Source organism: Nyctereutes procyonoides, unplaced genomic scaffold (genome assembly GCF_905146905.1).
Source record: "Nyctereutes procyonoides isolate TBG_1078 unplaced genomic scaffold, NYPRO_anot_genome, whole genome shotgun sequence".
NCBI classification, from domain to species: Eukaryota; Metazoa; Chordata; class Mammalia; order Carnivora; family Canidae; genus Nyctereutes; species Nyctereutes procyonoides.
Window position 1 is genome coordinate 90,167,556 of NW_026575125.1, and position 27,406 is coordinate 90,194,961.

Genomic DNA, 27,406 nt, shown 5'->3' on the forward strand with positions numbered 1-27,406 from the left:
AAATACGCAGACAACTCATTCACAGCTTTATTGAAGAGACAGAAAGTGCCCTAAAACGGAGGGTCAGTGAATGTGCACTTCTCTTGAATACACCGAGCAGGCGGCGGGTAGCGCGCTGCTCTTGATGGTGAGCTACACAGAATCCGCATGCGCTGCGAAGCGCATTTCCCGTGGGGGAAAAAGCGGTCACGGAGGCCCTTTCCGGGGCAGAGGGCTTACAGCAGAACTAGGGATGGTAGGAAAGCCGGACCGGCCACGGGAGGGCCACGGGAGGGTAGCCGCACAGAGGGAGAGGTGGAGGAAGCCAGGGCAGAGGAGGCACGAAGACCACAGGAAAGGATGGCATGAGCGGCTGAGGTGGCCCCAGCAGCAGTGGCTCCTGAAGAACCCATAGGCGATTCGGCTCCTGAATGAGGATGGTACGGCAGGGTCCACCCAAGTTAATGATGATGGGGGGGACCAGGGCCACGGGGGGCATGGTTCTGAACCTCACTGCCCTCTGGTGTCTCCTCCACTTGGCCCTCCTGTTCTTGAACCAAACCTAAAATCAGAGGGGGGGGGGAGGGAAAGGATGGGTTTAGTACATTGAGCACTGAATGTCATACGGGACAGCAGCCCACTCTCTCTCTGCCCTGCACGGTGGAACCTGCACCGGGGAAGCTATTTCCTTCTCGCTAAAACATCCTAGGGAAGTTAGGGACACGGGCCTCCCTGCAGCTCACCCGGACACAGCAGCACCCACCACGCGCCAGGCCCTGGCTCAGCTCACTGCTCTGACTCTGCCCTCCCACCCTGCATATTGCCCTTGCCCCCTGTTCTCAGCAGCAGGTGTAGCGGAGGAACCGTGCTCCGGCCCTGCTGCCGCTGTTCCACCTGGGACGTCTGTGCCCTCACAGCTGACCACCAGCTGTCCAAGTCACCCGTAGTCACCAGGCAGGTGTCACGCCGCTTGTGGGGGAAGCTCAGGGCCATTCAAAAGTCCTGCTGAGGGGAACAACGCCCACCTTCCACGTACAGAAAATCATCCATAGGGACGCGTTGGATCTTTCCACAACAGCTTTCCTTTAAGGATGGATGGCTAAAGGTTTCATCTTCCGAAACCTCTCCCTAGCTTGAAAAGACGGTATTGTGAGCGAGGCTTGGGCCCGGAGGGCCGGGAGCCCGTGGCTTGTCTTGCTGGGACAGAAGGGAGCCGAGGCGCTGGACGCGACCTGAGTATTTTAGACGTTGGGGGCAGTGAATGTTTAGACTAACTAGGACCGGATTTAGTGAAATCCTTAAAATCGTTGCCCAGCCAACGGGCTGAGGGAGAAGAGGCACACCACTGTCGCTGTTGTCAGTTCTGCAGCCTGCAGCCCGGACGTACCCTGCTCCAGGCTCTCCTGGGCTCAGCACCCGGTCAGCTCACTCTGCTCTGGCCACAGTTCCAGCACCCTGGACAGGACCCCTGCTGCCTCGACCCCCTCGACTCAGCCCGGAGGGCCCCTTCCCACCCCTTATTCTTGTTTCTGTTTTTCGCTGAAGGATAATTGACATACAATATTGTATTCATCTCGGGTGTACGACATACTGATTCCACAGTTCTCTACGTCACAGGATGGCTCGCCGCCATAAGTGGAGTCACCACCCTTCAAAGCCATACAAAAAATGATTACAGTGTTACTGACTATATTCCTTACGTCATACTCTTCATCCCCGGGACTGATTTATTTTTTCAGCTGACCTTGGTACCTCCTAATCCACCTCACTTATTTCGCTTGTCCCCCCACCCCCACCCCCACCCCTCCCCTCTGGCAACCTCGATTTTGTCCTCTGCATTTGAGCCGGTATCTGCTTTGTTTGCTCATTTCTTTTGTTCTGATGATTCCACGTATAAGTGCAATCACATGGTATTCCTGGGGTTCCTCGGTGGCAGTTGAGCGTCTGCCTTCGGCTCAGGTCACGATCTCAGGGTCCTGGAGTGGAGCCCTGTGTAGGGCTCCCTGCTCACAGGGAACCTGCTTCTCCCTCTCCTCCCTGCTCATGCTCTCTCTCACTACTTATCATTTCTCTCTAATAAATAAATAAAATCCTTTAAAAAAAAGATCATACGGTATTCTTAAGGCAAGAAGGTGACACTGACATTTTAGGAAGACCGTCAACCACCGTGTCGGTGAGGAGTCACAAAATGGCTCCTCTCTGACACCTGCCAACTGTGAACCCTACAAATGAAACCTGTGCTTTGGAGGCCACTGTACTCTCTGCATCCTACTTAACAGAATTTCTTTGTATTTCATATTAGACATTCCCAATTTGCAAATGTCACTTGAGACCAGGGGCCTCTACTCTCTCCGTTGACTCATTTTCCCTCTGCCATCTTCCTGGTTGGCCTTCCTGCTGCATGAAAATGTACTCTAACAACACCAGTGCTGTGGACCTCATCTTGGGGGGGTCCAAGTTCAGCGGAGGCCAAATCTACATAAATGCAAAGTAGCCTACGTGACATAGTCACCGATAGTAGTTCCATATTTCTAATACTGGATTCAGAAAACGACTCTCACTGCAGGTGGGGGACATCCGTTAAAATCGTCTTCACACAGGGATGCCTGGGTGGCTCAGCGGTTGGGTGTCTGTCTTTGGCTCAGGGCGTGATCCCGGAGTTCCTGGATCGAGTCCCGCATCGGGCTCCCTGTGAGGCGCCTGCTTCTCCCTCTCCCTGTGTCTCTGCCTCTCTCTCTCTCTCTCTCTCTCTCTCTCAATGTTTAAAAAAAATCGTCTTCACACAAACACTCTATGATCTCAGTTGTATGTGGAATCTAAAAATGAAAAACCCAACCACTTCATAGAAAATCAGATCAGATTTGTGACCACTAGAAGGGGTGGATGCAGAAACTGCCTTGAGGGTGGTCAAAAGGTAAAAACTTGCAGTTTTAAGAGAAATAAGGACTAGGACTAGTAACATGATGACTATACTGAGCCCTGCCTTATGGGATATAGGACAGTTTAGAGATTCAATTTCAAGACTTCTAGTCACAAAGAACAAACTGTTTGCTTTCCTTTTTTCGCTTTCTCCTTTTTAAATCTCTCTCTCTGGGACATGATGGATGGTAACTAAACTTACCATGGTAATCATTTCACAATATACGTAAGGCAGATCATTATGCTGTACACCTCAAATTTATACAAGGCTGTATGTAACGTGTCTTAATAAAACTGGGGAAAATTGGGCAGCCCCGGTGGCACAGCGGTTTAGTGCTACCCTCAGCCCGGGGTGTGATCCTGGAGACCTGGGATGGACTCCCACGTCGGGCTCCCTGCATGGAGCCTGCTTCTCCTTCTGCCTGTGTCTCTGCTCTCTCTCTCTCTCTCTCTGTCTCTCTCTCTCTCTGTCTGTCGTGAATAAATAAATAAATAATCTTAAAAAAAAACTGGGGAAAACTTGTGCAAAAATCCATGCTGTAGAGTTTGCAAAGGGAAGAGGACATTAGGTGTTTTTCCTCATTTGTTTCTTGTGGGTCCTTTGCCCTTCAGAACCCCGCTGAGAGAGCATTATGCAAGCCCATGCAGGGGAAAACCAACCCACCCACACTTTTTTTTAATAAGATTTTATTTATTTACTAGTGAGACACACACACACACACACACACAGAGAGAGAGGCAGAGACATAGGCAGAGGGAGAAGCAGGCTCCATGCAGGCAACCTGATTTGGGACTCGATCCTGTGACTCAGGATCACGCCCTGGGCCAAAGGCAGCCGCTCAACCACTGAGCCACCCAGGCGTCCCCAACCCACCCACACTCAAGGGTGTCTGTCTTCTCTGAGCTTGCTTGGCCCCCTTGACAGAGCAGAGGGGCCTGGGCCTCCCCAGCCCTGGCCACGCCTGCTTCGCCGCAGCCCAGCCCAGCCCCTGTTCTCCGGGGCCTGCTTTGCTGGGCTGCCTGGGTGGCCTCCCGGTGTCCACTTCTGCAGCCCCTTTCCTTCACAGAAGTAGACCCTGTGCATGCGGCAGAGCTAACAAGCCCACCCTGAGTTTTCTTTTCCATTCTTTCCCTCTTATTTCTCTTTTTTCCCCCAAATTATCCTTTGATTCCACTTAGGCTTTCTGTGGTTTCAATCACCCCTTGATCCATCGAGCCACAAGTGAGCCGTCCCTGACTGAGCCAAGGACAAAGTCTTTCCAGTTGCCCCCGGCAGAACCCGGCCTGAGCTAAGAGCCAGTCCCCACTAGTGACCAATTCCACACAATCTCTTCCTAAAAGGACAAGCAAAGGACGATAAAAATCACAGGTGTCAGACATTCCCAAACGGAATCTTCACCAGTGCATTTGGTAGTTTCAGAAATTGGAACGTGAGTCACGTCCAAGAGGCACAGGTCACGCCTTATGCTTCCACCTGTGTTAGGATGGCTTCCACCTGGTTAGACTGGCCTCCACCTTTGTTAGGTTGGTGGAACCCTGTTTGAAATTGTTGTTTCCGTTTCTTTTGTCTTTTAGACAGATTTCAAAGGTTGCACCGGGGCATCTCCACCATAATGCACAACCTACTGTCTAGCAGTGTTTTCAGGCTGACGCATCCAGGAGTTCCAGAAAATGAAGAAGTAGCCCTGCCACTCTCCACACCTCTTTACCAAACCCTTCAAAGCAGTAGCTCTAAAACTAAGTAAATGAAATTTAAAGCTCTTAAATGCGATCTTTCTTTCTTTCTTTCTTTCTTTCTTTCTTTCTTTCTTTCTTTCTTTCTTTCATTAAAAAGTGAAATTCCTGGGCAGCCCCAGTGGCTCAGTGGTTTAGTGCCGCCTTCGGCCCAGGGCGTGATCCTGGAGACCCAGGATCGAGTCCCACGTCAGGCTCCCTGCATGGAGCCTGCTTCTCCCTTTCTGCCTGTGTGTCTGTGCCTCTCTCTGTCTGTCTGTCAGGAATAAATCAATAAAATCTCTTTAAAAAAAATGAAATTCCCTTCACCTGAATCCTAGAGCAAGAAATCATACATATAAAACCACCACCACCACCACCACAACAACCAAATACAGCAGGAGTTCCGGGCACTTGCACAAAAAGCCTAAAAGCAGTAATAGTAAAAATAAATACATTTCTGAACTTTTAAAATAAAGTGAAAAAATAAAAATAAGATTAAAACTAAATTACAGTAATTTTATAATTGAAAGATAAAATTGCTTTCGTGTGAATCCTAGAACAAAAATATCATATATTAAAAGTGAACACCAATAGCAGGAGGCCTAGGCAGTTGTACTTTATGCTACACCCTCCCCATAAGTCTCAGCTTAACTTGGACGTTAGGTTCTTGCTTCTCTGCTGTGTCATAGGTGTGACATCTTCCCCGAAGCCAATGCCCAAATATTTGTCAATTCACTCCTTATACAAAGAGCTTATGCTTGTTTTCAGTAGATTAGTCTAATTAAACTCCTTGGTGCATTAATGTGAACGATTTCTACTTCAGACTCCATCTGGATGTGTCCCGACAATGAAGTGTCGCCTAAATGATAACCCGTTCAGAAGATGCGCTCTGTGTGAGTATGTGTGCTTTTGGGCATTGATTTCTTTATAGTTCTATAAAATACATATGTTTAAGTATATAGTATTATAAAATGTGCTCTATCTAAATATATTACCTATAGGGACACTTGGGTGGCTCAGTGGTTGAGCGTGTGTGCCTTCCGCTCAGGGCGTGACCCTGGACTCCCGGGATCGAGTCCCGCATCGGGCTCCCTGCGAGGAGCCTGCTTCTCTCTCTGCCTGCGTCTCTGCCTTCTTCGTGAATAAATAAAATCTTTTAAAATATATATATATTTACATATATATATGTATATGTAAAATTATGTACAATATCTACTGGTGTCTCCAAGTTACCTGTAAGTAATTTATACATAAATATGTATATGAACTCCATAAATATACCATCATATTATACTGATCAAATAATACATGATGACTATATTCTAGAGAACCACATAATGATCTTAAGATATCAAGATATTGATGTGCTAATGAGTAACATCAATTCATAGTACATGACCATTGATTCGTATTTTTTTTTAAGATCTTATTTATTTAGGGATCCCTCTCTCTCTCTGTGACTATCATAAATAAATAAAAATTAAAAAAAATTTCAAAAAAAAAGATTTTATTTATTTATTCATTCATGAGAGACACAGAGAGAGGCAGAGACATAGGCAGAGGGAGAAGCAGGCTCCATGCAGGGAGCCCGATGTGGGACTCGATCCCGGGTCTCCAGGATCACGGCCTGGGCCAAAGGCAGGCGCCAAACCGCCGAGCCACCCAGGGATCCCATTGATCCGTATGTGATCTGTAATTAATACAGTAAGGAACACGCTATTGGCTATATTATTATGCAAGGGTTATACGGCAATTCTATGTTACAGATGACTATCAATACGGGTGATAATTATATGAATTGTATATGACTTCTATAAATGTATTTTATGTTGGCTATAGCAATGATGTCCTATGGATATCTATGGTATTTGTCGGCTATAGGAGATACTCAGGAACTCCAATAAAAAAATATACGGGGAACAAAAAAAAAAAAAGGAGATACTTAGGAAAAGAAAAGAATATGCTTTTGGTATCCTGCATATTTTTTACATGTACACTTAACATATCAAATACATATTCTGTGGATCCCTGGGTGGCTCAGCGGTTTGGCGCCTGCCTTTGGCCCAGGGCACGATCCTGGAGTCCCGGGATCGAGTCCCGTGTCGGGCTCCCGGCATAGAGCCTGCTTCTCCTTCCTCCTGTGTCTCTGCCTCTCTCTCTCTCTCTCTCTCTCTCTCTCTCTCTCTCTGTGTCTGTCATAAATAAATAAATAAATAATCTTTTAAAAAATACATATTCTGTATTAGATAAATATATAGGCATATATTCTACAAATTAAATGTACTTTGTGTATTCTATAATTTATGTTACTACATTGCATATATTTCTACAGTACATATTTATAATATATACAAAGTATATGTTAGTATATAGATCTATATTGCTTACAAAAACAGCACATATACTGTATATGATCTATGCTTGTGATTATCTTTCTATTTATTTAGTTAGTTTTTAAAGATGCTCTTTATTTATTCGTGAGAGACGCACAGAGAGAGAGGCAGAGACACAGGCACAGGGAGAAGCAGGCTCCATTCCAGGAGCCCCATGTGGGACTCGATCCCAGGACTCTGGGATCACACGCCCTGAGCCAAAGGCAGAAGCTCAACCGCTGAGCCACCCAGGCGTCCCTATTTATACTACATTTAAAAATCTATATAAATATGTGTATTATTCGTCTAATTCAGTGACATCTAAAAGGATACATAGGTACAGTTAATACAAACGTATATGTAGGTTTGTATATAAGCGATCCCCTACTATACTAATTTTTTCATTCCTTTTAGGAAATGACATTCCCTCTGGAAACGGGCAATTTCCAAAACCTGGGCTTTAGGTATCCCATGTTCCCCCCGCCCTCCGCCTTCCCCCAATCCCCCCCCTCCCTCCCCAGACCCAAAAGTTCAACACTCCGTTCCCAAATCTAGAAAAGGCAACAAAAACCCAGGAAGGTGAGAAGCTCTCTCTAGGACAACGGTGCCCAAGTCCTGATGCCGGTTTTAGAATGCCTCCCAGCCACCTTGTTTTTTTTGAGGTTTACTGACCTGCACTCTGGCTTCAGACACATCCATGAATCTTGCAAGCTCCTGGCTGAGGGGAGAAAATCACAAGTATTCAGTATGTGGAGTTGGGGGTGATTTAAATAAAATACAGTGTATTTTGTTCCTCTCTTTAAAAAGTTTTTTTTTTTTTTTCGGGGAAATGTCAGTGGCATTTTTCTGAACCAGTCTCTACACTGGGAAAAGTCACACCATTTCAGGATTTACAGCGAGATTCAGTTGACAGAGAATTTCAGGAAAGCCAAGTCTCGCGGGTAAAGGAGGCACAGTCCCCAAGAACACAGGATACTCTGATGCAGTGTCTTTTAGTGTTACCAACTTGAAAATGAAGAAAAATGCCTGAGGAACTACCTCTATGGACTTTAAGTCGTTGCTCTTACCCATTTTATGGGATTAAATTAGAGCCCTAAAACAAGGTGCCGCCCATCCATCTCTCTCTCTCTCTCTCTCTCTCTCTCTCTCTCTCTCTCTGTCTCTCTCTCTCTCTCTCTCTCTCTCTCTCAGCGATGATCAAGTTGGAGTACATTGCTGCTGGGTGCTAAGGGATGGCACAAACCGCTGTTCATTCTTTGGTTGTGTTTAAAGTGTGGGTATCACTAAATCCCCCCCTCCCCTGTCCCCGAGCACTGCCGCAGAAACCATACGCCCCCACACACACTGCTCTGTAATGGCTAGCTTGAGGCTTCCTTTTCTGGGGCAGTTTCCCCTCAAGCAAAATTTAGATTTAATTTCTATTTAGATTTAATTTTTATTTTTTTCAAAGATTTTACGTATTTGAGAGACAGTGAGAGAGAGAGAGAGAGAGAGAGAGAGAGCAAGTGCACAGGAGCAGGGGCAGAGGAGAGGGAGAAGCAGACTCCCTGCCGAGCAGGGAGCCAGCCCCACTTGGGGTTCAGTCCCAGGACCCTGGGATCCTGACCTCAGATGAAGAAGGCAGAAACCTAACCCACCGAGCCACCCAGGCGCCCTCAGATTTTGTTTTCAAAGAATCTCTACAGCCGGCGTGGAGCTCCAACTTCCCACCCCAAATCAAGAGTCACGTTCTCTACTGACTGAGCCAGCCAGGCGCCCCCTTTTTCTTTTCTTTTCTTTCTTTTTTTTTTTTTTTAATTTTAAGATTTTCAAAGACCTTGAGCAAAATTTCAGGGCATGCAGAATATCCACTCATCCAGATAGTTTTTCAGCTGCAGTATTTCAAAATGCACAACGCGGGCAGCCCGGGTGTGTCAGCGGTTTAGCGCCTGCCTTCAGCCCAGGCTGTGATCCTGGAGACCGAGGATAGAGTCCCACGTCAGGCTTCCTGCGTGGAGCCTGCTTCTCCCCCTGCGTCTCTCTCTCTCTCTCTTTGTGTCTCTCATGACTAAATAAATAAAAATCTTTTTAAAATATGACATAGCTACTTTAAAAAAATGTACAAGGCGGTGCAGGGGCCCTGCGGTGGGCGTAGAGATTCCTTCAACCAAATAAGATTTTAGAAATCAGCGCAGAAATACTTGAGGACGAGAGGACTGATCAGGATTTTATTTTATTCATTCATTCATTCATTCATCATCATTCATCATTCGAGACACACACACACAGAGAGAGAGAGAGAGAGAGAGAGACACAGGCAGAGAGAGAAGCAGGCTCCATGCAGGGAGCCCACGTGGGGCTCCTTGCCGGGTCTCCAGGATCGCGCCCTGGGCGGAAGGCGGAGCCAAACCTCTGAGCCACCCGGGCTGCCGGGATCAGGATTTTAAACCACCCTAGCAGGATCCTAAGCCGGTTGCGCCCTCCCCCCCCTCGCCTCTCGCCCACTGCGTTCGGCCGGACTTGTTTATGTTACCAGCTGGTGGACGCGCTGGCCGGAGCACATGGGCTTAACTTCCGCCGTCGCCGCCCTGGCCCCGCCCACAGAGCGCTGGGCTCCCGAGACAACCAACCGCCCAAGGCCGAGCCCGGAGCCCCGAGTGAGTGCCCAGCCGGCCCCCCGCCGCCTGGAGGCCGGTAGCTTAGACTTCAGCCTCGAGGAGAGAGACGGGTGATAACTGGTCCCAGGCCCTCCCCCTCCCCGGCGCCCCGCGGGGCAGCCGGCTTACCGCGTAGGCGCGCTGGGGTACTGGGTGCGCTGGAACACGCTCTCCAGCTCATGCAGCTGCACGCGGCTGAAGACGATGCGCTGGCCCGCCTGCTGCCCGTTGCCCGGCAGGGGACACGGGACGGTGGCCTGGGGCGGCTGCCCTGGCACTGGGCCCTGGTCGCCGTGCCCCTGGGGGGTCCCGTCGCCCGCCGGCAGTGGAAATCCCGCGGCCTCGTCACCCATTGCCTCCTCGCCGTCGCGCTGGCCTTCACCGTCACCGTCGCGCTGGCCCTGACCGTCGTCACCGTCGCGCTGGCCCTGACCGTCGTCACCGTCGCGCTGGCCCTGACCGTCACCCTCGCCGTCACCGTCACCCTCGCCGTCAGCTTCCTCCATGACCTGGTCTGCTCCCCTGCCGTGGTCAGGTGTGAACTCGGCCGCCGCTCCCTCCTGGGTCAGCGACATGGCCACAGGCTGGGTTTCTGCAAAGGAGGAAATCCACACGGAGAGATCAGGGCATCGGAGCCTAGACTGTGGGAGGCGGGAGGCAAGGGGCAGCAGCATCTGCGGGGCGTCGGGCCTGCTCCCCTCGCCCAGGGAACCTTCGTTTCTGGGGCTTGATGGGGGCACGTGTCCCAACCGGCACCGACCCTGCGGCTCTTCCCCGCCCTCGTCGACTCCCGGGCCGAGGAAGCCCATGACTTCGTCCCTGCGTCGGCTCAGAGGCTCCATAGCCCTCGCGCTGTTCCCTGCAGATCCCGCGCAGGGTCCTCCTGGATCCGTGGGTCGGGCGCAGAGAGGTGCCGTGCTGCCAGGCTCCCACGGAGCGGTCCTCGCGTTGTCAGGTTCCCCTGCTTCTGAGCAGACGGCCTCTCTCTATCTATATACACCCCCTCCGGAGGGGGGCGGGGTGGGCTCGCCGAGGTGCGCATGCGGCTGGGCTTGGCACCCCCCGGGCAGTGCACTTGCAGGGAGAGCTCCAGTGGGGAGCACTTTCTTTGCCCAGTGCATCCGTCGGTCGATGCCTAGCGAGAGAGGTTGAGTCTTCTTCAAGTCCCAGCTAGGCTCATGCGCCCCAAATCTGGGTCGGCTGAGAGGCAGACCTCCCCCTAGCTCTGGAGCCCTTGCAGAAGAAGCCTTGGGAGAATGTCTCTTGGGCCGGCCCTGCGTATCCAGCGGCGGCGACTAGGCAGGGAATAGGCATCCGACGAATGTCACGGGCTCCGAGGTGCCACTTGGAGGTTTTTCTGTGAGGCGCCTCAAGTCAGAGCCCGCCAGACTCCCCCCCCCCCCCCCCAGACTCCTGGGTACCCGAGAACAGAAGCTTGGGCTCGGGTCTTCTGAGCGTGCCTGGTGCTCAGACGCGCACTATGCACAGAAAACCGAGCTTGCGCCTTGAGAATGTCCGGCGCCTCTAGAATTTGAGTAATGAAGCCCCGTCTCAGTACAGGGCTCCGAACCCGCACAGCGCTCAGGGCGTTCCTGGTCTGCTGGAACTGTACGAGCTCCGGCTTGGTTGCGTTTTTCCCAGGCCTTTGGCTCAAACCTTTGTTTCTCTCATTGCAACCATGGATCCTGAAACCTGTTTGGGCTCAGCGTCTGTGCCTCTGCCCAGATGCTCTAGACAAGCATGCAAGGGTCCCCTTAGGGCGGGACCCTTGGGATCTGGGTGATGACCCACCCACTTTCTTGCCGCCATTTCTCCCCCACCCCTTTCCCTCCTCCCCTTAGTTTTTCTTCGTGTGTGTGTGTGTGTTTCAAAGATGTTATTTATATATTCATGAGAGATACGGAGAGAGAGGAGGCACAGGCACAGGCAGAGGGAGAAGCAGGCTCCGTGCAGGGAGCCCGACGTGGGACTCGATTCCGGGACCCCAGGATCGCGCCCCGGGGCCGATGGCAGCGCTAAACCACTGAGCCACCGGGGCTGCCCCCAGAGCTGTTTTACTGATGCCCCAGCACTTTTGTTAATATCCTGAATTTTGAACATAGCTCCTAACAACGGGTCCTGTGCGGGACAACGGACTTGACTTACCCTACGTTTACCGCACAGCCTCACTCCTCCAACTCCATTTGAAATCAGAAGCTGGGCAGCCCCGGTGGCTCAGCGGTTTAGCGCCGCCTTCGGCCCAGGGCGTGATCCTGGAGACCCGGGATCGAGTCCCACGTCGGGCTCCCTGCAGGGCGTCTGCTTCTCCCTCTGCCTGTGTCTCTGCCTCTCTCTCTCTCCTCTCTGTGTATTTAAATAAATAAAAAACCTTAAAAAAAATTGAAATCAGAAGCTGCCTCATTTCTGTGGGCTCCTAAAACGCATCTCGGGCCCTAGGTGCCTCACTAACTGTGCCTAAGGGGATGGAAGCGCGCCCCTTGCCCCGTGCTCCTGCAGGAGGGGCAAGAAACTAACTACAAAAGGTCTGTGGACCGATTCATTTTCAAAGAGGTGGTAAGGGATGGCAGTAGGACTGCCTCCTCCTGGCTCGCACCCAATGTTTCCTCCCCAGGTTGGCCCCTTGTTGGGTGCCACAGGCGCCCACCCCACCCCACGCCCCCTTGGCCCGACTGGACCCAAGGCACAACTGTGGACTTGAGATCAGTTACTGCGTGAGAGACCTACAAGGGTTTTCCTCCTCTTTGTGTTCGACTACCTACGATATCCGTGGCAGGTTCTTTCCTGTCTCAGGGCGCCACGGAGCGTTCACTCCTGGGTGCTCTCCTTCAGTCACTCACGTGAGCCTTGCCATACATCGCCCTACCTGGGCATCGGTTGTGGGTAGCGTTTACTTATTAAAATGTTTACTTAACCTTCTTCACACGTCGCACATATTAAAACCGGAATGGAGCATCATCCTCAGCAAAAACAGCCACGAGTCATGGTTCCGTGGGCCGGCGTCATGGGAGGGGGCTCTGGAGCCAGTCGGCTGCAACCTGCACCCCGGCTCGCTCACCCCTTGTTAGCTGGCTAACCTGTGGAGTTGCTTATTCTCACTTTACCCTGGTTTCCCCGTCTGTAAAAGGATAGCAGCAACAACTACCTCACCAGGGTGTGGCCGAACTCACCGAGACGACAAAAATCACATATTCCCGGTGGCCATACCTTGCCGTCGCACATTTCCGATTTCAGTCCATTTGTGTTTATTCATTAACGAGGGTCCGTGAGAGCAGCGAGGTGATGGTCACTCACTGGCAGGTGGCAATGAGGACAGCACGCTATCCTGTGACTATCAGGTCTGTCTTTGCCCTACCTGTCTTTGGGGGGGGGGGGCTTTCTGTTTTTCTGATTTTTTTGAAGTCCTCTCCACACCCAGTGTGGGGCTGGGGCCCGTGACTCCAAGACCAAGAGCCGCCCGCTCCACCCGCTGAGCCACCCGGTCTCATTGTACCTCCGTAGGCTTCAGTCCATAAACCTCTTTGGCTGCTGTGTTTACAGGGCCCTCTGCCAGGCAGCGTGGGGAGCATCTCTGGTCCAGACTCCTCCGCTGTGCATCGTGCCCCTCCCAGGCTGGGGAGAGACATCAGCCCACGTGAGAGAAGGAAGCAGAGACTGATGGGAGTCCCACCACCTCTAACTGGCTCTGTCTGTGTCCCAGGTAAATAAATCAGCTGACATCTCTATGCGTCCCATGCCGCCCCTCTGTAGCATGGGGCTCATGCTGGCCCCTGCTCTCCTGAGCTGTGCCATTTCCATTGATTCACACAGGGAATCCCCACGGGGAGTGCTCAGACTCCTGGAGCTGATGCTGGAGCTAAGAAGGGGTCAGGACCGTGTGGGGTCAGGCTGTACCTGGGCCCTCACCATGATCGGAGGTGCGGGACGTGGAGCCTCGCCCCCGCTCCTGAGCGGCTTGTGAGAACCTGTGGAGCCAACCTAGCTGTGCTTGCTCATGCTGGTGACCTCCTGTGAGTGCTCACTGTGCCCCAGGGCCTGGCTCTCAATCCTACCACCGTCCCGAGGAGGGAAGGGGGTTTGGGGGGCTGGGGGCGGTGGAGGCCATACTTTTTTTCTTAACCAAGGCAGCGAAGGCCTAGAGAGTGTCCGTGACTTTGACAAGGTGCAGAGCTTGGTGGAGGTGGGGCAGGATACAAACCTCTGAAGAGACTGTTCCTCGCAGCCACGGGTAGAAGCACACTGGGCTTCTGGGGAGCAGTGGGGGTTTCCCTTACACCTCAGAGGGACTCCAGGTTCCGCAAATGCTAAGCAAATGCTAAGCAGGCCATGCATGGAACCTCAGTGCAAGGGGGTAGTAGGAGCAGCCCCAGGAGGGAAGAAGCATACAGCTCATCTCAGGGGACCCAGACACAGCCAGGGTGGCTCTGGAGTGTGACCTGGAGAGGAAGCTAGAGAGGTGTCTGCAGAGAACTCTGTAATACTGAGGGGCACGTAGAGTTTACATGTTAGGTGTGTGGGGGGTGGTGAATTCAAGGAGGGCGTTGGAACTTGTATGTCTGGGATGATGGTTAAAGTGAGAGAGTTTTGGGCCAGGGGGAGCCCTGGCGGAAGCAGTGTTTTAGGATGAGTTTCTAGGAGGCGATTCTCTCAGCTGGTTCTTGGTTCAGTTCCTTGCGGTTAGTGGGGGTGGGCACCCAGGTCCAGAGCCAGAGTCCCTGCTTGGAGGCCACCGCTGTCCACCAGGTACATCGGAGGTCCCCTTCAGTTGGAATGTAAAATTCTGTGTGTGTAGTGGCATCTGTCTAAGTCACGTGTGCACTTGCATGGGCTCGAGTGGAGACGGTGCCCCTCACCACCCGCTCCCACCTCAAGAAATCTTCTAGGGAAGACCAGGGAATTGAGGAAAGTAAGCAGGCTCTGGACTTGGAGCGCTTGCATCTGGTTTCAGGGCACAGTTTCACTCCTTCCGCTTTCCTGCTATCCGCTCACTATGTGACACTGGCAGGCCTGACTGTCTCTCGCCGCCTTTTCCCCAACCGAAAATAGGGCAACTATTCCTACTACTACCAGTGTTCACTAAAATAATGATAATCACCTCACAGAATTCTTAGGAAGTATGGAAAGATGGTTTCCCTTTCTCTCTCCTTTCTTCTCTCTTTTCTCTCTCCCCCCTCCCCTTCCTCCCTCCTTTCTTCCTTCCTCCATCATCTACTCCTGTCTTCTCCGTCCCTCCCTCCATTCTTTCCATTCATCTTCCTCTCCTCTGCCCATACTTCTCTTCTGGCTGTGATCATTTAAAAGAAACTCAAGGGCAGGGCACCTGGCTGCCTCAGGCAGTGGAGCATGGGACTCTCGATCTCCAGGTTGTGTGTTTGAGGCCCCTGTTGGCTGTCGAGATTACTTAACAAACAAAAGCAAAAACCAACCAAACAAACAAAAACAACCTTTTAAGAAATGAATGAAACTCAAGACAGTATGTCTTTTCATCTCTACACCTTTATAGTATGGAGTTTCCAAAAAACTTAGACACTTCACCTCCATAACCACAGCGCAATCCGAGCCTCGAAATAGCAGCAACAATCTGTTGGAGGGATGCCTGGGTGGCTCAGCGGTTGAGCGTCTGCCTTTGGCCCAGGGCGTGATCCCGGGGTTCCGGGTTCGAGTCCCGCATCGGGCTTTCTGCATGGAGCCTGCCTCTCCCTCTGTCTGTGTCTCTGCCTCTCTCTCTCTCTCTCTCTCTCTCTCTCTCTCTCCTCTCTCTCTCTCCTGTGTCTCTCACGAATATATAAATAAAATCTTTAAAAACAACAACAATCTGTTGGAATCATGGCCCAGTCGCCTACATTTAGAGTTTTCTGATTGCCTAAAAAATAACTTTTTACAGGTGGTATTTTTACAATTTAAGAGGCACCTGGGTGGCTCAGTCGGATAAGCGTCTGCCTTTGGCTCAAGTCAGGATCTTGGCGTCCTATGGAACCAGTGGAGCTCCCCGCTCAGCAGGGAGCCTGCGTCTACCTCTCCCTCTGCAGCTCCCCCTGCTTATGCTTTCTCTCTCTCTCTCCCTCTCCTCTCCTCTCCTCTCCTCTCCTCTCCTCTCCTCTCTGTCTCTCTGTCAAATAAATAAAATCTTTTTAAACATTTCTAGAACTGAAGCTTTATTGTATCTGCAGTGATAAAATACGGAAGTCTTGGGAGGCATCTGCACGTAGAATTCTAGCCTTCAGAGGGTGAGGGTGAAATCAGAGATAGCCCCAATTTAACTATTACTGCTGATGATTGCAAGTGGCAATAAAGCACTGCAGATTTTGTGTTCTCTGCCCTATCTCAGGGCACCATGGACCCTTCAGGTTTGTTCTAGGGAGCTGTATCATTTGGCTGCTGAATCCCAGCCTGGAGGAGCCTGGTACTGCAGGTTCCTCTGCTATACTGCAGTGTTAAGAGTAAAATTCCATGGATTTTTTTCTTTAAATTATGTCTGTTACATTAGTGCATTATGACAAAATCACCACGGTTAGTGGCTCCATGTGGTGAATATATATATACACATACTTAAATATGTGTATGTATGTATGTATGTATCTATCTATCTATATATATATATATATGATGGAATATCATTTGGGCTTTAAAAATTAGGAAATGCCATTTATAAAAACTTGGATGAACCTGGAGGAAGTTATTTTGAATTATTAAATAAGCCAGACACAGAAAGACAACCTGCATGATCCCATTTATATGTAAAATCTAAAAGAATCCAACTCCTAGGGACCCCTGGGTGGCTCAGCGGTTGGGCGCCTTCCTTCGGCTCAGCTCGGCTCCGGGAGCGATCCTGGGGTCCCAGGATCGAGTCCCACGTCAGGCTCCCTGCATGGAACCTGCTTTTCACTCTGCCTGTGTCTCTGCCTCTCTCTCTCTCTCTCTCTCTCTCTCTGTGTGTGTGTGTGTGTGTGTCATTCATGAATAAGGAAATAAAATCTTTAAAGAAAAATAAATAAAAGAATTCAACTCCTAGAAGCAGAGCGCAGAATGGTGGTTTTAGGAGTTGGGGTTTAGGGAAAACGTGGAGATGTTGGACCAAGGGCACCAAATTTCAATTATGCAACATTAATACGTTCTGGAGATTGAATGTACAGCATGGTGATTTCGTTAATAACATGGTCTTGCTACTTGAGATTCACTAAGAGAGTGGATCTTAAGTGTTGTTACCAGAAATAAAAGGCAACCAGGGAGGTGATAGATATGTTAATTCCCTTGATTTTGGCAATCTTTTCACCATGTATACATACATCAAAATATCAAGTTGTAACCTTAAATATTTGAATTTTTTTTAAAGATGGCTTCTTCTTTTTTTTAATTTTTATTTATTTATGATAGTCACAGAGAGAGAGAGAGAGAGAGGCAGAGACATAGGCAGAGGGAGAAGCAGGCTCCATGCACCGGGAGCCCGACGTGGGATTCGATCCTGGGTCTCCAGGATCGCGCCCTGGGCCAAAGGCAGGCACCAAACCGCTGTGCCACCCAGGGATCCCAATATTTGAAATTTTAATTTGTCTTTTATACCTCAATAAAGCTGAACAAAATTTTTTCTTTTTTTTTAAGATTTTATTTATTTATTCATGACAGACACAGAGAGAGAGAGAGGCAGAGACACATGCAGAGGGAGAAGCAGGCTCCATGCAGGGAGCCGGATGTGGGACTCAATCCCGGAACTCCAGGATCACACCCTGGGCTGAAGGCAGGCGCTAAACCGCTGAGCCACCCAGGGATCCCCTGAAAAAAAATTAAAATAGACACAAATAGAGGAGAGGTGAGAAGCTGATAAATAACACCAGGTGAGGGAGGACATTTAAAAGAACATCGAGGGCGCCTGGGTGGCTCAGTGGTTGAGCTTCTTGGGATCCAGTCTGCCTTGGCCTCCACCCCACCCAACCCACCACACCCCACCCTCCCCAGTCTGCTTTTCCCTCTGCCTGCGTCTCTGCCTCTCTCCTTGTGTGTGTGTGTGTGTGTGTGTCATGAATAAAATCGTTTTAAACATAAAAGAACACCTACAGCAATAATAATATGAAAAATAGCTAACCTTCATTAGAGGAACAATAGCTAAGTTTATAGAGCGCTTAGGAAGGTCTTTTGTTCTACTCTGCTGCTTTAACTCTCCACCCTCCCCAACTCACAACAAAGAATTCGCATTCACAAATCGTGTTATTATCTCAAGCCAGAGATGTTTGTTCATCATCCCATAAGCAGTGGTCCAGTGCCTCATTAGTGCCAGGCACTTTGAGTTCCGTGATGAATAAAACAGAGCTCCTAGAGTACACGTGTCGTGATGGGCAACTGAATCATGTATAGAATTGTTGAATCACTGTATCCTACACTTGAAACTAATAGAACATTGTATGTTAACTATACTGGAATTAAAATAAAAAACTTTTAAAAAATAGGACTCCTTACTTCCATGAGCTTTAATCTAGTGGCAAAAAATAATTATATATATAAACTATATATGTGTGTGTATCACACATATATAACACATATATAACATATATAACACACATACTCTGGAAAGATAACATAGAACAAGTAAATTCCTAATGTGGAGGGGATCTGGCTGCAGCATCTGTCACCCCACTGATCACCAGGGTTGATTTGCCTGATCTGGCTGGAAAAAAAAAAGGAAGGAAGGAAGGAAGGAAGGAAGGAAGGAAGGAAGGAAGGAAGGAAGGAAGGAAGGGAGAGAGAGAGGGAAATAAAGAAAGAACGAAAGAAAGAAGAAAGAAAGAAAGAAAGAAAGAAAGAAAGAAAGAAAGAAAGAAAGAAAGAAAATTAAAATTAAAATAAGTAAATTCTAGTAGGTGGGAGCTGCCTGGCCGCGTCTGCTCCAATTCGGGAGGTGGCAGGTCCCTTACGAAGGGACTTGAGTAAGAGTGAGGATCTAAGGATTTAGGGATTTATAAGGGCTTGTCCTAGATGGATTGAAGAGGAGGAGGAAACCGAGTGTGTAAGGCAGGCAGAAAACGCCCAAATGATCATTCCAGAGCGGGATGAATGGTGAAGGGGCTTCTGAAGGCAGGCGGGCTCTTCCGTCTCACTCACCTCCCCTCTCTCCTCGCCCCCGAGGCCAGGCCCCGCCGTCGCCCCCAACTCGCAGGCGCGCGCGGGCACCGCGGCGGGGGCCGAGGCGAGGGCGTGCCCCGCGGTGCGCAGGGCGGGCCTTGGAGAGCGAGGCCGCGGACGGATCGGCAGGACCGGTGTGGGGAGCCTGGGGCGGGGCCGCCCCACCGACGGCTCAGCTGCGCGGGGGACAGCAGCGGGCCCGCGGGGAGCGGGCGGACCGGCTGCGCTCCGCGCTCTTAGAGCAAATGCGACGCTGCCGCTCGGAGTCCCGAGTCCGGAGTCCGAAGCCTCGGGCTCGGGGCGGCGAAAAGCGGCCGCTGGAGCCGCTGTTGCCGCGAGCGGTGCCCTGGCTTCCAGGCTTCGATGCCACGGATCTGCCCACCGCAGAGACTTGGGACCAGCGCCGCCAAGTCCACAGGCCCTTAGGGCGGGCTCCTGCCCTGACGGGAGCCGCTGTGTGCATCCGCGCAAATGCGCCACGGAGCCAACCAGATCCCTGCATCCTTCCGGATGCTCAGGAGCCTCTTGGAGTCTACGCTGAACAGGACACCGCGTCTTCTCTCAGCCAGCTGCCCGAAGTGACGGAAGGGAAGGGCGATGGGCCACAAGACACTTCACAGAGAGCCAGTTGGACAGGACAGTCAATTCATCAGCTTTTGCATTAAGGTGTGTGCGTGCGTCTATCACGTGTTCCATAAGATAGGGTGCGTGCTCCGTCGTGTATAGATGCGTGTGTGTGTGTGTGTGTATGTATATACGCATGTAATATACGAATGGCTCAAGTTGAAGTCCAAGTTTTTAAAAAAGGTTTATTATTATTATTATTATTATTATTATTATTATTATTTATTAACGAGCGACACACACACACACAGAGGCAGAGACACAGGCAGAGGAGGAGCAGGCTCCGTGCAGGGAGCCCCACATGGGACTCCATCCCGGGTGTCCGGGATCACGCCCGGGCTGCAGGCGGCGCTAAACCGCTGAGCCACCCGGGCTGCCCGCAAGTTTCTTAATCTCTCCTGAATTCAAAGAAAACTCTCTCGGGGCGCCTGGGTGGCTCACTGGTTGAGCATCTGCCTGTGGCTCGGGGCATGATCCCCAGTTCTGGGGATCGAGTCCGCACCGGGTTCCCTGCGGGGAGCCTGCTTCTCCCTCTGCCCGTGTCTCTGCCTCTCTCTGTGTGTGTCTCTCATGAATGAATGAATAAAATCTTTAAAAAAAAGAAAAAAGAAAAATCTGAACGGAATGGGGAAAAATTACCAAGTATTGAAAGTATTTTCTATGGAAATGGCAGTATGTTTATATTACAGCTGCATTCTTTAGTAGAAAAATACAGGAGGCTGAATTACATTTTTTGAAACATTGTATTTATTTATTTGACAGAGACTATGAGACAGAGAGAGCATAAGCATGGGAGTGGCAGAGAGAGGGAGAGGGAGAAGCAGGCTCCCTGCTGATCAGGGAGCCCAATGTAGCAATCCATCCCAGGACCCCAGGATCACGACCTGAGGGGAAGGCAGATGCTTAACCGCCTGAGGCACTCCGGCGCCCTGAATTGCAGCTTCGAAAAGATTTTATTTATTTACTTGAGAGACAGAGTGCACAAGCTGGGGGCGGAGGGGCAGAGGGAGAGGGAGAAGCAGGCTCCCCACTGAGCACGGAGCCCAATGTGGGGCTCCATCCCAGCATCCCAGGCCCCTGAGATTATTTGACCCGAGCCAAAGGCAGGCAATCAACCAGTTGAGACTCCCAGGTGGTCCTTTTTTTTAGATACTTAAGAACATCTTAATTACAGATAAACAACAATATATTTTTCAATAGAATGTCCCATGCAGAGGATCCCTGGGTGGCTCAGCAGTTAGGCACCTGCCTTGGGCCCAGGGCGTGATCCTAGAGTCCCGGGATCGAGTCCGGTGTCGGGCTCCTTGCATGGGGCCTGCCTTCTGCCTGTGTCTCTGCCTCTCCGCCCCCCCTCTCTCTCTGTGCATCTCTCATAAATAAGTGAATAAAATCTTTAAAAAAAAAGAATGTTCTATGCAATTTTTGGGATATACTTCTATGAAAAGATTATTTGTTGCTTATTTGAAATTCACATATAAGGGAAAGTTCTGCACCTTATCTGTGAATGGAAGTTTACTTCTGGATCTTGAAAATCAACAAGATTAAAATATTGAGGGCAGCCCAGGTGGCTCAGTGGTTTAGCGCCATCCTGGCCCCAGGGCGTGATCCTGGAGACCCGGGATCGAGTCCCATGTCGGGCTTCCTGCGTGGAGCCTGCTTCTCTCTCTCTGCTTGTGTCTCTGCCCCTCTCTCTCTCTCTCTCTCTCTCTGTGTGTGTCTCTCATGAATATATAAATAAAATATTTTTTGATTAAAATATTTAGGGGCACCTGGGTGGCTCAGTGGGTTAACCGTCTGCCTTTGGCTCAGGTTATGATCTCAGAGTCCTGAGATTGAGCCCCACGTTGGGCTCTGTGCTTGGCGGGATGTCACCTCCCTCTCCCTCTGTGTGCACATGCGCGCTCTCTCTGTCTCTCTCTCAAATAAATAAGAAATCTTCTTATAAATAAAATATTGATACCTTTAAAATCTTTTGAATTTCTGTTCTTTCATTCTTTTATATAATACCTTTAGTCATAAATGATAATTGGCATTACAAAATTTCAGGGAATTCATAGAGGTCCAAAGCGGAAAGATCAAATCTACTCACAGCTCAGGAAGAAAAAATACTCTTGGTATTGGTGATATTCAATCTTGCTTGATATCCTCAAGGATATTCCTACACACACAAGGATAAAGAACAGGGGTGAATGGATGCACGTATGTATAGAGAGAATCTAATAAGGCTGGAATCATACTGTATGTGCTTTAAAAAATAAAGAAGTATTACAGTTAAATTTTACTGCATTTAGTAGAAGAAAAAGAAACCTAGGAGACTGAAAAAACTGCTAAACTTCAGGAAATTGTTTCCTGACCAACAAGAGATATTAGTTCCCTAAAATCCCCTTTTTCTTCTCCAGAGAGCTCTGAACTTCCCAATCTGTTACCTTGTCTCCGAGGCATAGTATTTTCTTAAGACTCTCCCCAAGATGCCCACTTATCATTAAGAACAGCTACAAAATGTTCCAGCAAGTATGATCAGGTCCTGTGGGGTCTGATTCATCACCAGAGGGCCTCCTGTCCTAGACACTCAGATGTCTTCGTCCTCAGTGCTCAGAAATTTGAGATCAAAACTAGGTGAGTGAAAAATAAATAATAAAATTAAAAAAAAAAAAAGAACGAGGCAAGTAGCGTGAGAACCAAAGAAACTCAGAGAGAGGGACGCCTGGGTGGCTCAGCGGTTGAGCATCTATCTGCCTCCGGCTCAGGGCGTGATCCCCCGGGTCTGGGATTGAGTCTCCCATCGGGCTCCTTCGGGGGAGCCTGCTTCTCCCTCTGCCTGTGTCTCTCTCTCTCTCTCTCTCTCTCTCTCTCTCTCTCTCTCAATAAATAAATAAATAAATAAATAAATAAATAAAATCTTTAAAGAAAATAAACTCACAGAGGGGGACACAGAAGGGAGAGAACAAAGCATGTACGAGAGCAGGGCTTATAAACAGAAGTAGGAGGGTAGAATAATGGCATCCTAGGATGGTTAGCTTTCGTAGGTTCTTTTTTTTTTCTTTTTAAGATTTTTATTTATTTACTGTATTTATTTTTTTTTATCCCTTAAAGATTTTATTTATTTATGAGAGGCACAGAGAGTGAGAGAGAGAGAGAGAGAGAGAGAGAGAGAGAGAGGGAGAGACAGAGACACAGGCAGAGGGAGAAGCAGGCTCCGTGCAGGGAGTCCGACGTGGGACTCGATCCCGGGGTCCCCAGGATCAGGCCCTGGGCTGAAGGCAGGCGCTAAACCGCTGAGCCACCCGAGGTGCCCTATTTATTTACTTTAAAGAGAGCAAGAGCACAAGAGGAGGGAGCGGCAGAGGGAGAGGGAGAGAGAGAATTTTTTTTAATAAATTAATTTTTATTGGTGTTCAGTTTACCAACATACAGAATAACACCCAGTGCTCATCCCGTCAAGTGTCCCCCTCAGTGCCCATCACCCATTCACCCCCACCCCCCGCCCTCCTCCCCCTCCACCACCCCTAGTTCATTTCCCAGAGTTAGAAGTCTTTATGTTCGGTCTCCCTTTCTGATATTTCCCACACATTTCTTCTCCTTTCCCTTATATTCCCTTTCACTATTATTCATATTCCCCAAATGAATGAGAACATACACTGTTTGTCCTTCTCCGATTGACTTACTTCACTCAGCATAATACCCTCCAGTTCCATCCACGTTGAAGCAAATGGTGGGTATTTGTCGTTTCTAATGGCTGAGTAATATTCCATTGTATACATAAACCACATCTTCTTTATCCATTCATCTTTCGATGGGCACCGAGGCTCCTTCCACAGTTTGGCTATTGTGGACATGGCTGCTAGAAACATCGGGGTGCAGGTGTCCCGGCGTTTCATTGCATCTGAATCTTTGGGGTAAATCCCTAACAGTGCAATTGCTGGGTCGTAGGGCAGGCCTATTTTTAACTCTTTGAGGAACCTCCACACAGTTTTCCAGAGTGGCTGCACCAGTTCACATTCCCACCAACGGTGTAAGAGGGTTCCCTTTTCTCCGCATCCTCTCCAACATTTGTTGTTTCCTGCCTTGTTAATTTTCCCCATTCTCACTGGTGTGAGGTGGTATCTCATTGTGGTTTTGATTTGTATTTCCCTGATGGCAAGTGATGCGGAGCATTTTCTCACGTGCCTGTCGGCCACGTCTATGTCTTCCTCTGTGAGATTTCTCTTCATGTCTTTTGCCCATTTCATGATTGGATTGTGTGTTTCTTTGCTGTTGAGTTTACTAAGTTCTTTATAGATTTTGGAAACTAGCCCTTTATCTGATATGTTATTTGCAAATATCTTCTCCCATTCTGTAGGTTGTCTTTGAGTTTTGTGGACTGTATCCTTGGCTGTGCAAAAGCTTCTTATCTTGATGAAGTCCCAATAGTTCATTTTTGCTTTTGTTTCTTTTGCTTTCGTGGATGTATCTTGCAAGAAGTTACTGTGGCCAAGTTCAAAAAGGGTGTTGCCTGTGCTCTCCTCTAGGATTTTGATGGAATCTTGTCTCACATTTAGATCTTTCATCCATTTTGAGTTTATCTTTGTGTATGGTGCAAGAGAGTGGTCTAGTTTCATTCTTCTGCATGTGGATGTCCAATTTTCCCAGCACCATTTATTGAAGAGACTGTCTTTCTTCCAGTGGATAGTCTTTCCTCCTTTATCGAATATTAGTTGACCATAAAGTTCCGGGTCCACTTCTGGGTTCTCTATTCTGTTCCATTGATCTATGTGTCTGTTTTTGTGCCAGTACCACACTGTCTTGATGACCACAGCTTTGTAGTACAACCTGAACTCTGGCATTGTGATGCCCCCAGATATGGTTTTCTTTTTTAAAATTCCCCTGGCTATTCGGGGTCTTTTCTGATTCCACACAAATCTTAAAATAATTTGTTCTAACTCTCTGAAGAAAGTCCATGGTATTTTGATAGGGATTGCATTGAACGTGTAAATTGCCCTGGGTAACATTGACATTTTCACAATATTAATTCTGCCAATCCATGAGCATGGAATATTTTTCCATCTCTTTGTGTCTTCCTCAATTTCTTTCAGAAGTGTTCTATAGTTTTTAGGGTATAGATCCTTTACCTCTTTGGTTAGGTTTATTCCTAGGTATCTTATGCTTTTGGGTGCAATTGTAAATGGGGTTGACTCCTTAATTTCTCTTTCTTCAGTCTCATTGTTAGTGTATAGGAATGCCATTGATTTCTGGGCATTGATTTTGTATCCTGCCACGCTACCAAATTGCTGTCTGAGTTCTAGCAATCTCGGGTGGAGGCTTTTGGGTTTTCTATGTAGAGTATCATGTCATCGGCGAAGAGGGAGAGTTTGACTTCTTCTTTGCCAATTTGAATGCCTTTAATGTCTTTTTGTTGTCTGATTGCTGAGGCTAGGACTTCCAATACTATGTTGAATAGCAGTGGTGAGAGTGGACATCCCTGTCTTGTTCCTGATCTTAGGGGAAAGGCTCCCAGTGTTTCCCCATTGAGAATGATATTTGCTGTGGGCTTTTCGTAGATGGCTTTTAAGATGTCGAGGAAAGTCACCTCTATCCCTACACTCTGAAGAGTTTTGATCAGGAATGGATGCTGTATTTTGTCAAATGCTGTCTCTGCATCGAATGAGAGGATCATATGGTTCTTGGTTTTTCTCTTGCTGATATGATCAATCACATTGATTGCTTTACGAGTGTTGAACCAGCCTTGTGTCCCGGGGATAAATCCTACTTGGTCATGGTGAATAATTTTCTTAATGTGCTGTTGGATCCTATTGGCTAGTATCTTGTTGAGAATTTTTGCATCCATGTTCATCAGGGATATTGGTCTGTAATTCTCCTTTTTGGTGGGGTCTTTGTCTGGTTTTGGAATTACTGTGATGCTTGCCTCATAGAATGAATTTGGAAGTATTCCATCTCTTTCTATCTTTCCAAACAGCTTTAGTAGAATAGGTATGATTTCTTCTTTAAACGTTTGATAGAATTCCCCTGGGAAGCCATCTGGCCCTGGACTCTTGTGTCTTGGGAGGTTTTTGATGACTTCTTCAATTTCCTCCCTTGTTATTGGCCTGTTCAGGTTTTCTTTTTCTTCCTGTTCCAGTTTTGGTAGTTTGTGGCTTTCCGGGAATGCGTCCATTTCTTCTAGATTGCCTAATTTATTGGCGTAGAGCTGTTCATAATATGGTTTTAAAATCGTTTGTATTTCCTTGGTGTTGGTAGTGATCTCTCCTTTCTCATTCATGATTTTATTAATTTGAGTCTTCTCTCTCTTCTTTTTAATAAGGTTGGCTAATGGTTTATCTATCTTATTAATTCTTTCAAAGAACCAACTCCTGGTTCTATTGATCTGTTCCACGGTTCTTCTGGTCTCAATTTCGTTGAGTTCTGCTCGAATTTTAATTAACTCTCTTCTTCTGCTGGGCGTCGGGTCGACTTGCTGCTTCTTCTCTAGCTCCTTTATGTGTAAGGTTAGCTTTTGTATTTGAGTTCTTTCCAGTTTTTGAATGGATGCTTGTATTGCGATGTATTTCCCCCTCAGGACTGCTTTTGCTGCATCCCAAAGATTTTGAAGAGTTGTATCTTCATTCTCATTAGTTTCAATGAATCTTTTTAATTCTTCCTTAATTTCCTGGTTGACCCTTTTATCTTTTAGCAGGATGGTCCTTAACCTCCACGTGTTTGAGTTCCTTCCAAACTTCTTCTTGTGATTGAGTTCTAATTTCAAGGCGTTATGGTCTGAGAATATGCAGGGGACGATCCCAATCTTTTGGTATCGGTTCAGACCCGATTTGTGACCCAGTATGTGGTCTATTCTGGAGAAAGTTCCATGTGCACTTGAGAAGAATGTGTATTCAGTTGAGTTTGGATGCAAAGTTGTGTAGATATCTGTGAAATCTATCTGGTCCAGTGTATCATTTAAAGCTCTCGTTTCTTTGGAGATGTTGTGCTTAGAAGACCTGTCGAGGGTAGAAAGAGCTAGATTGAAGTCACCAAGTATAAGTGTATTATTATCTAAGTATTTCTTCACTTTGGTTAATAATTCGTTTAAGTATTTGGCAGCTCCCACATTCGGGGCATATATATTGAGGATTGTTAAGTCCTCTTGCTGGACAGATCCTTTAAGTATGATATAGTGTCCCTCTTCGTCCCTCACTACTGTCTTCGGGGTAAATTTTAGTTTATCTGATATAAGGATGGCTACCCCTGCTTTCTTTTGAGAACCATTTGAATGGTAAATGGTTTCCAACCTTTTATTTTCAGGTTGTAGGTGTCCTTCTGTCTAAAATGAGTCTCTTGTAGACAGCAAAGAGATGGGTCCTGCTTTTTTATCCAGTCTGAAACCCTGCGCCTTTTGATGGGGTCATTGAGCCCGTTCACGTTCAGAGTTACTATTGACAGATATGAGTTTAGTGTCATCATGATATCTATTTAGTCCTTGTTTTTGTGGATTGTTCCACTGACGTTCTTCTTAAAGGGGAAGTTTAAGAGTCCCCCTTAAAATTTCTTGCCGAGCTGGTTTGGAGGTCACACATTCTTTCATTTCCTGCCTGTCTTGGAAGCTCTTTATCTCTCCTTCCATTTTGAATGAGAGCCTTGCTGGATAAAGTATTCTTGGTTGCATGTTCTTCTCATTTAGGACCCTGAATATATCCTGCCAGCCCTTTCTGGCCTGCCACATCCCTGTGGAGAGGTCTGCTGTTACCCTAATATTCCTCCACATGAAAGTCAGGGACTTCTTGTCTCTTGCTGCTTTAAGGATCTTCTCTTTATCTTTGGAATTTGCAAGCTTCACTATTAGATGTCGAGGTGTTGAACGGTTTTTATTGATTTTAGGGGGGGGATCTCTCCATTTCCTGGATCTGAATGCCTTTTTCCCTTCCCAGATTGGGAAAGTTTTCAGCTAGGATTTGTTCAAATACATATTCTGGCCCTGTGTCCCTTTCGGCGCCCTCGGGAACCCCAATTAAACGTAGGTTTTTCTTCCTTAGGCTGTCATTTATTTCCCTTAATCTGTCTTCCTGGTCTTTTAATTGT

General features: G+C 48.2%; 1 protein-coding gene across 1 annotated transcript; it reads right to left on the minus strand.

Annotated features, from left to right (window-relative positions):
* Positions 1–226: 226 nt before the first annotated feature.
* On the minus strand, positions 227–11,477 carry LOC129518047 (homeobox protein Rhox13-like). Its single transcript, XM_055338098.1, has 3 exons — positions 9,752–11,477; positions 7,659–7,704; positions 227–541 (listed from the first exon to the last, which is right to left on the minus strand). The coding sequence occupies exons 1-3, from the start codon at positions 10,462–10,464 to the stop codon at positions 227–229; spliced, it is 1,074 nt and encodes a 357-aa protein (XP_055194073.1). The 5' UTR covers positions 10,465–11,477.
* Between the last annotated feature and the right edge of the window lie 15,929 nt (positions 11,478–27,406).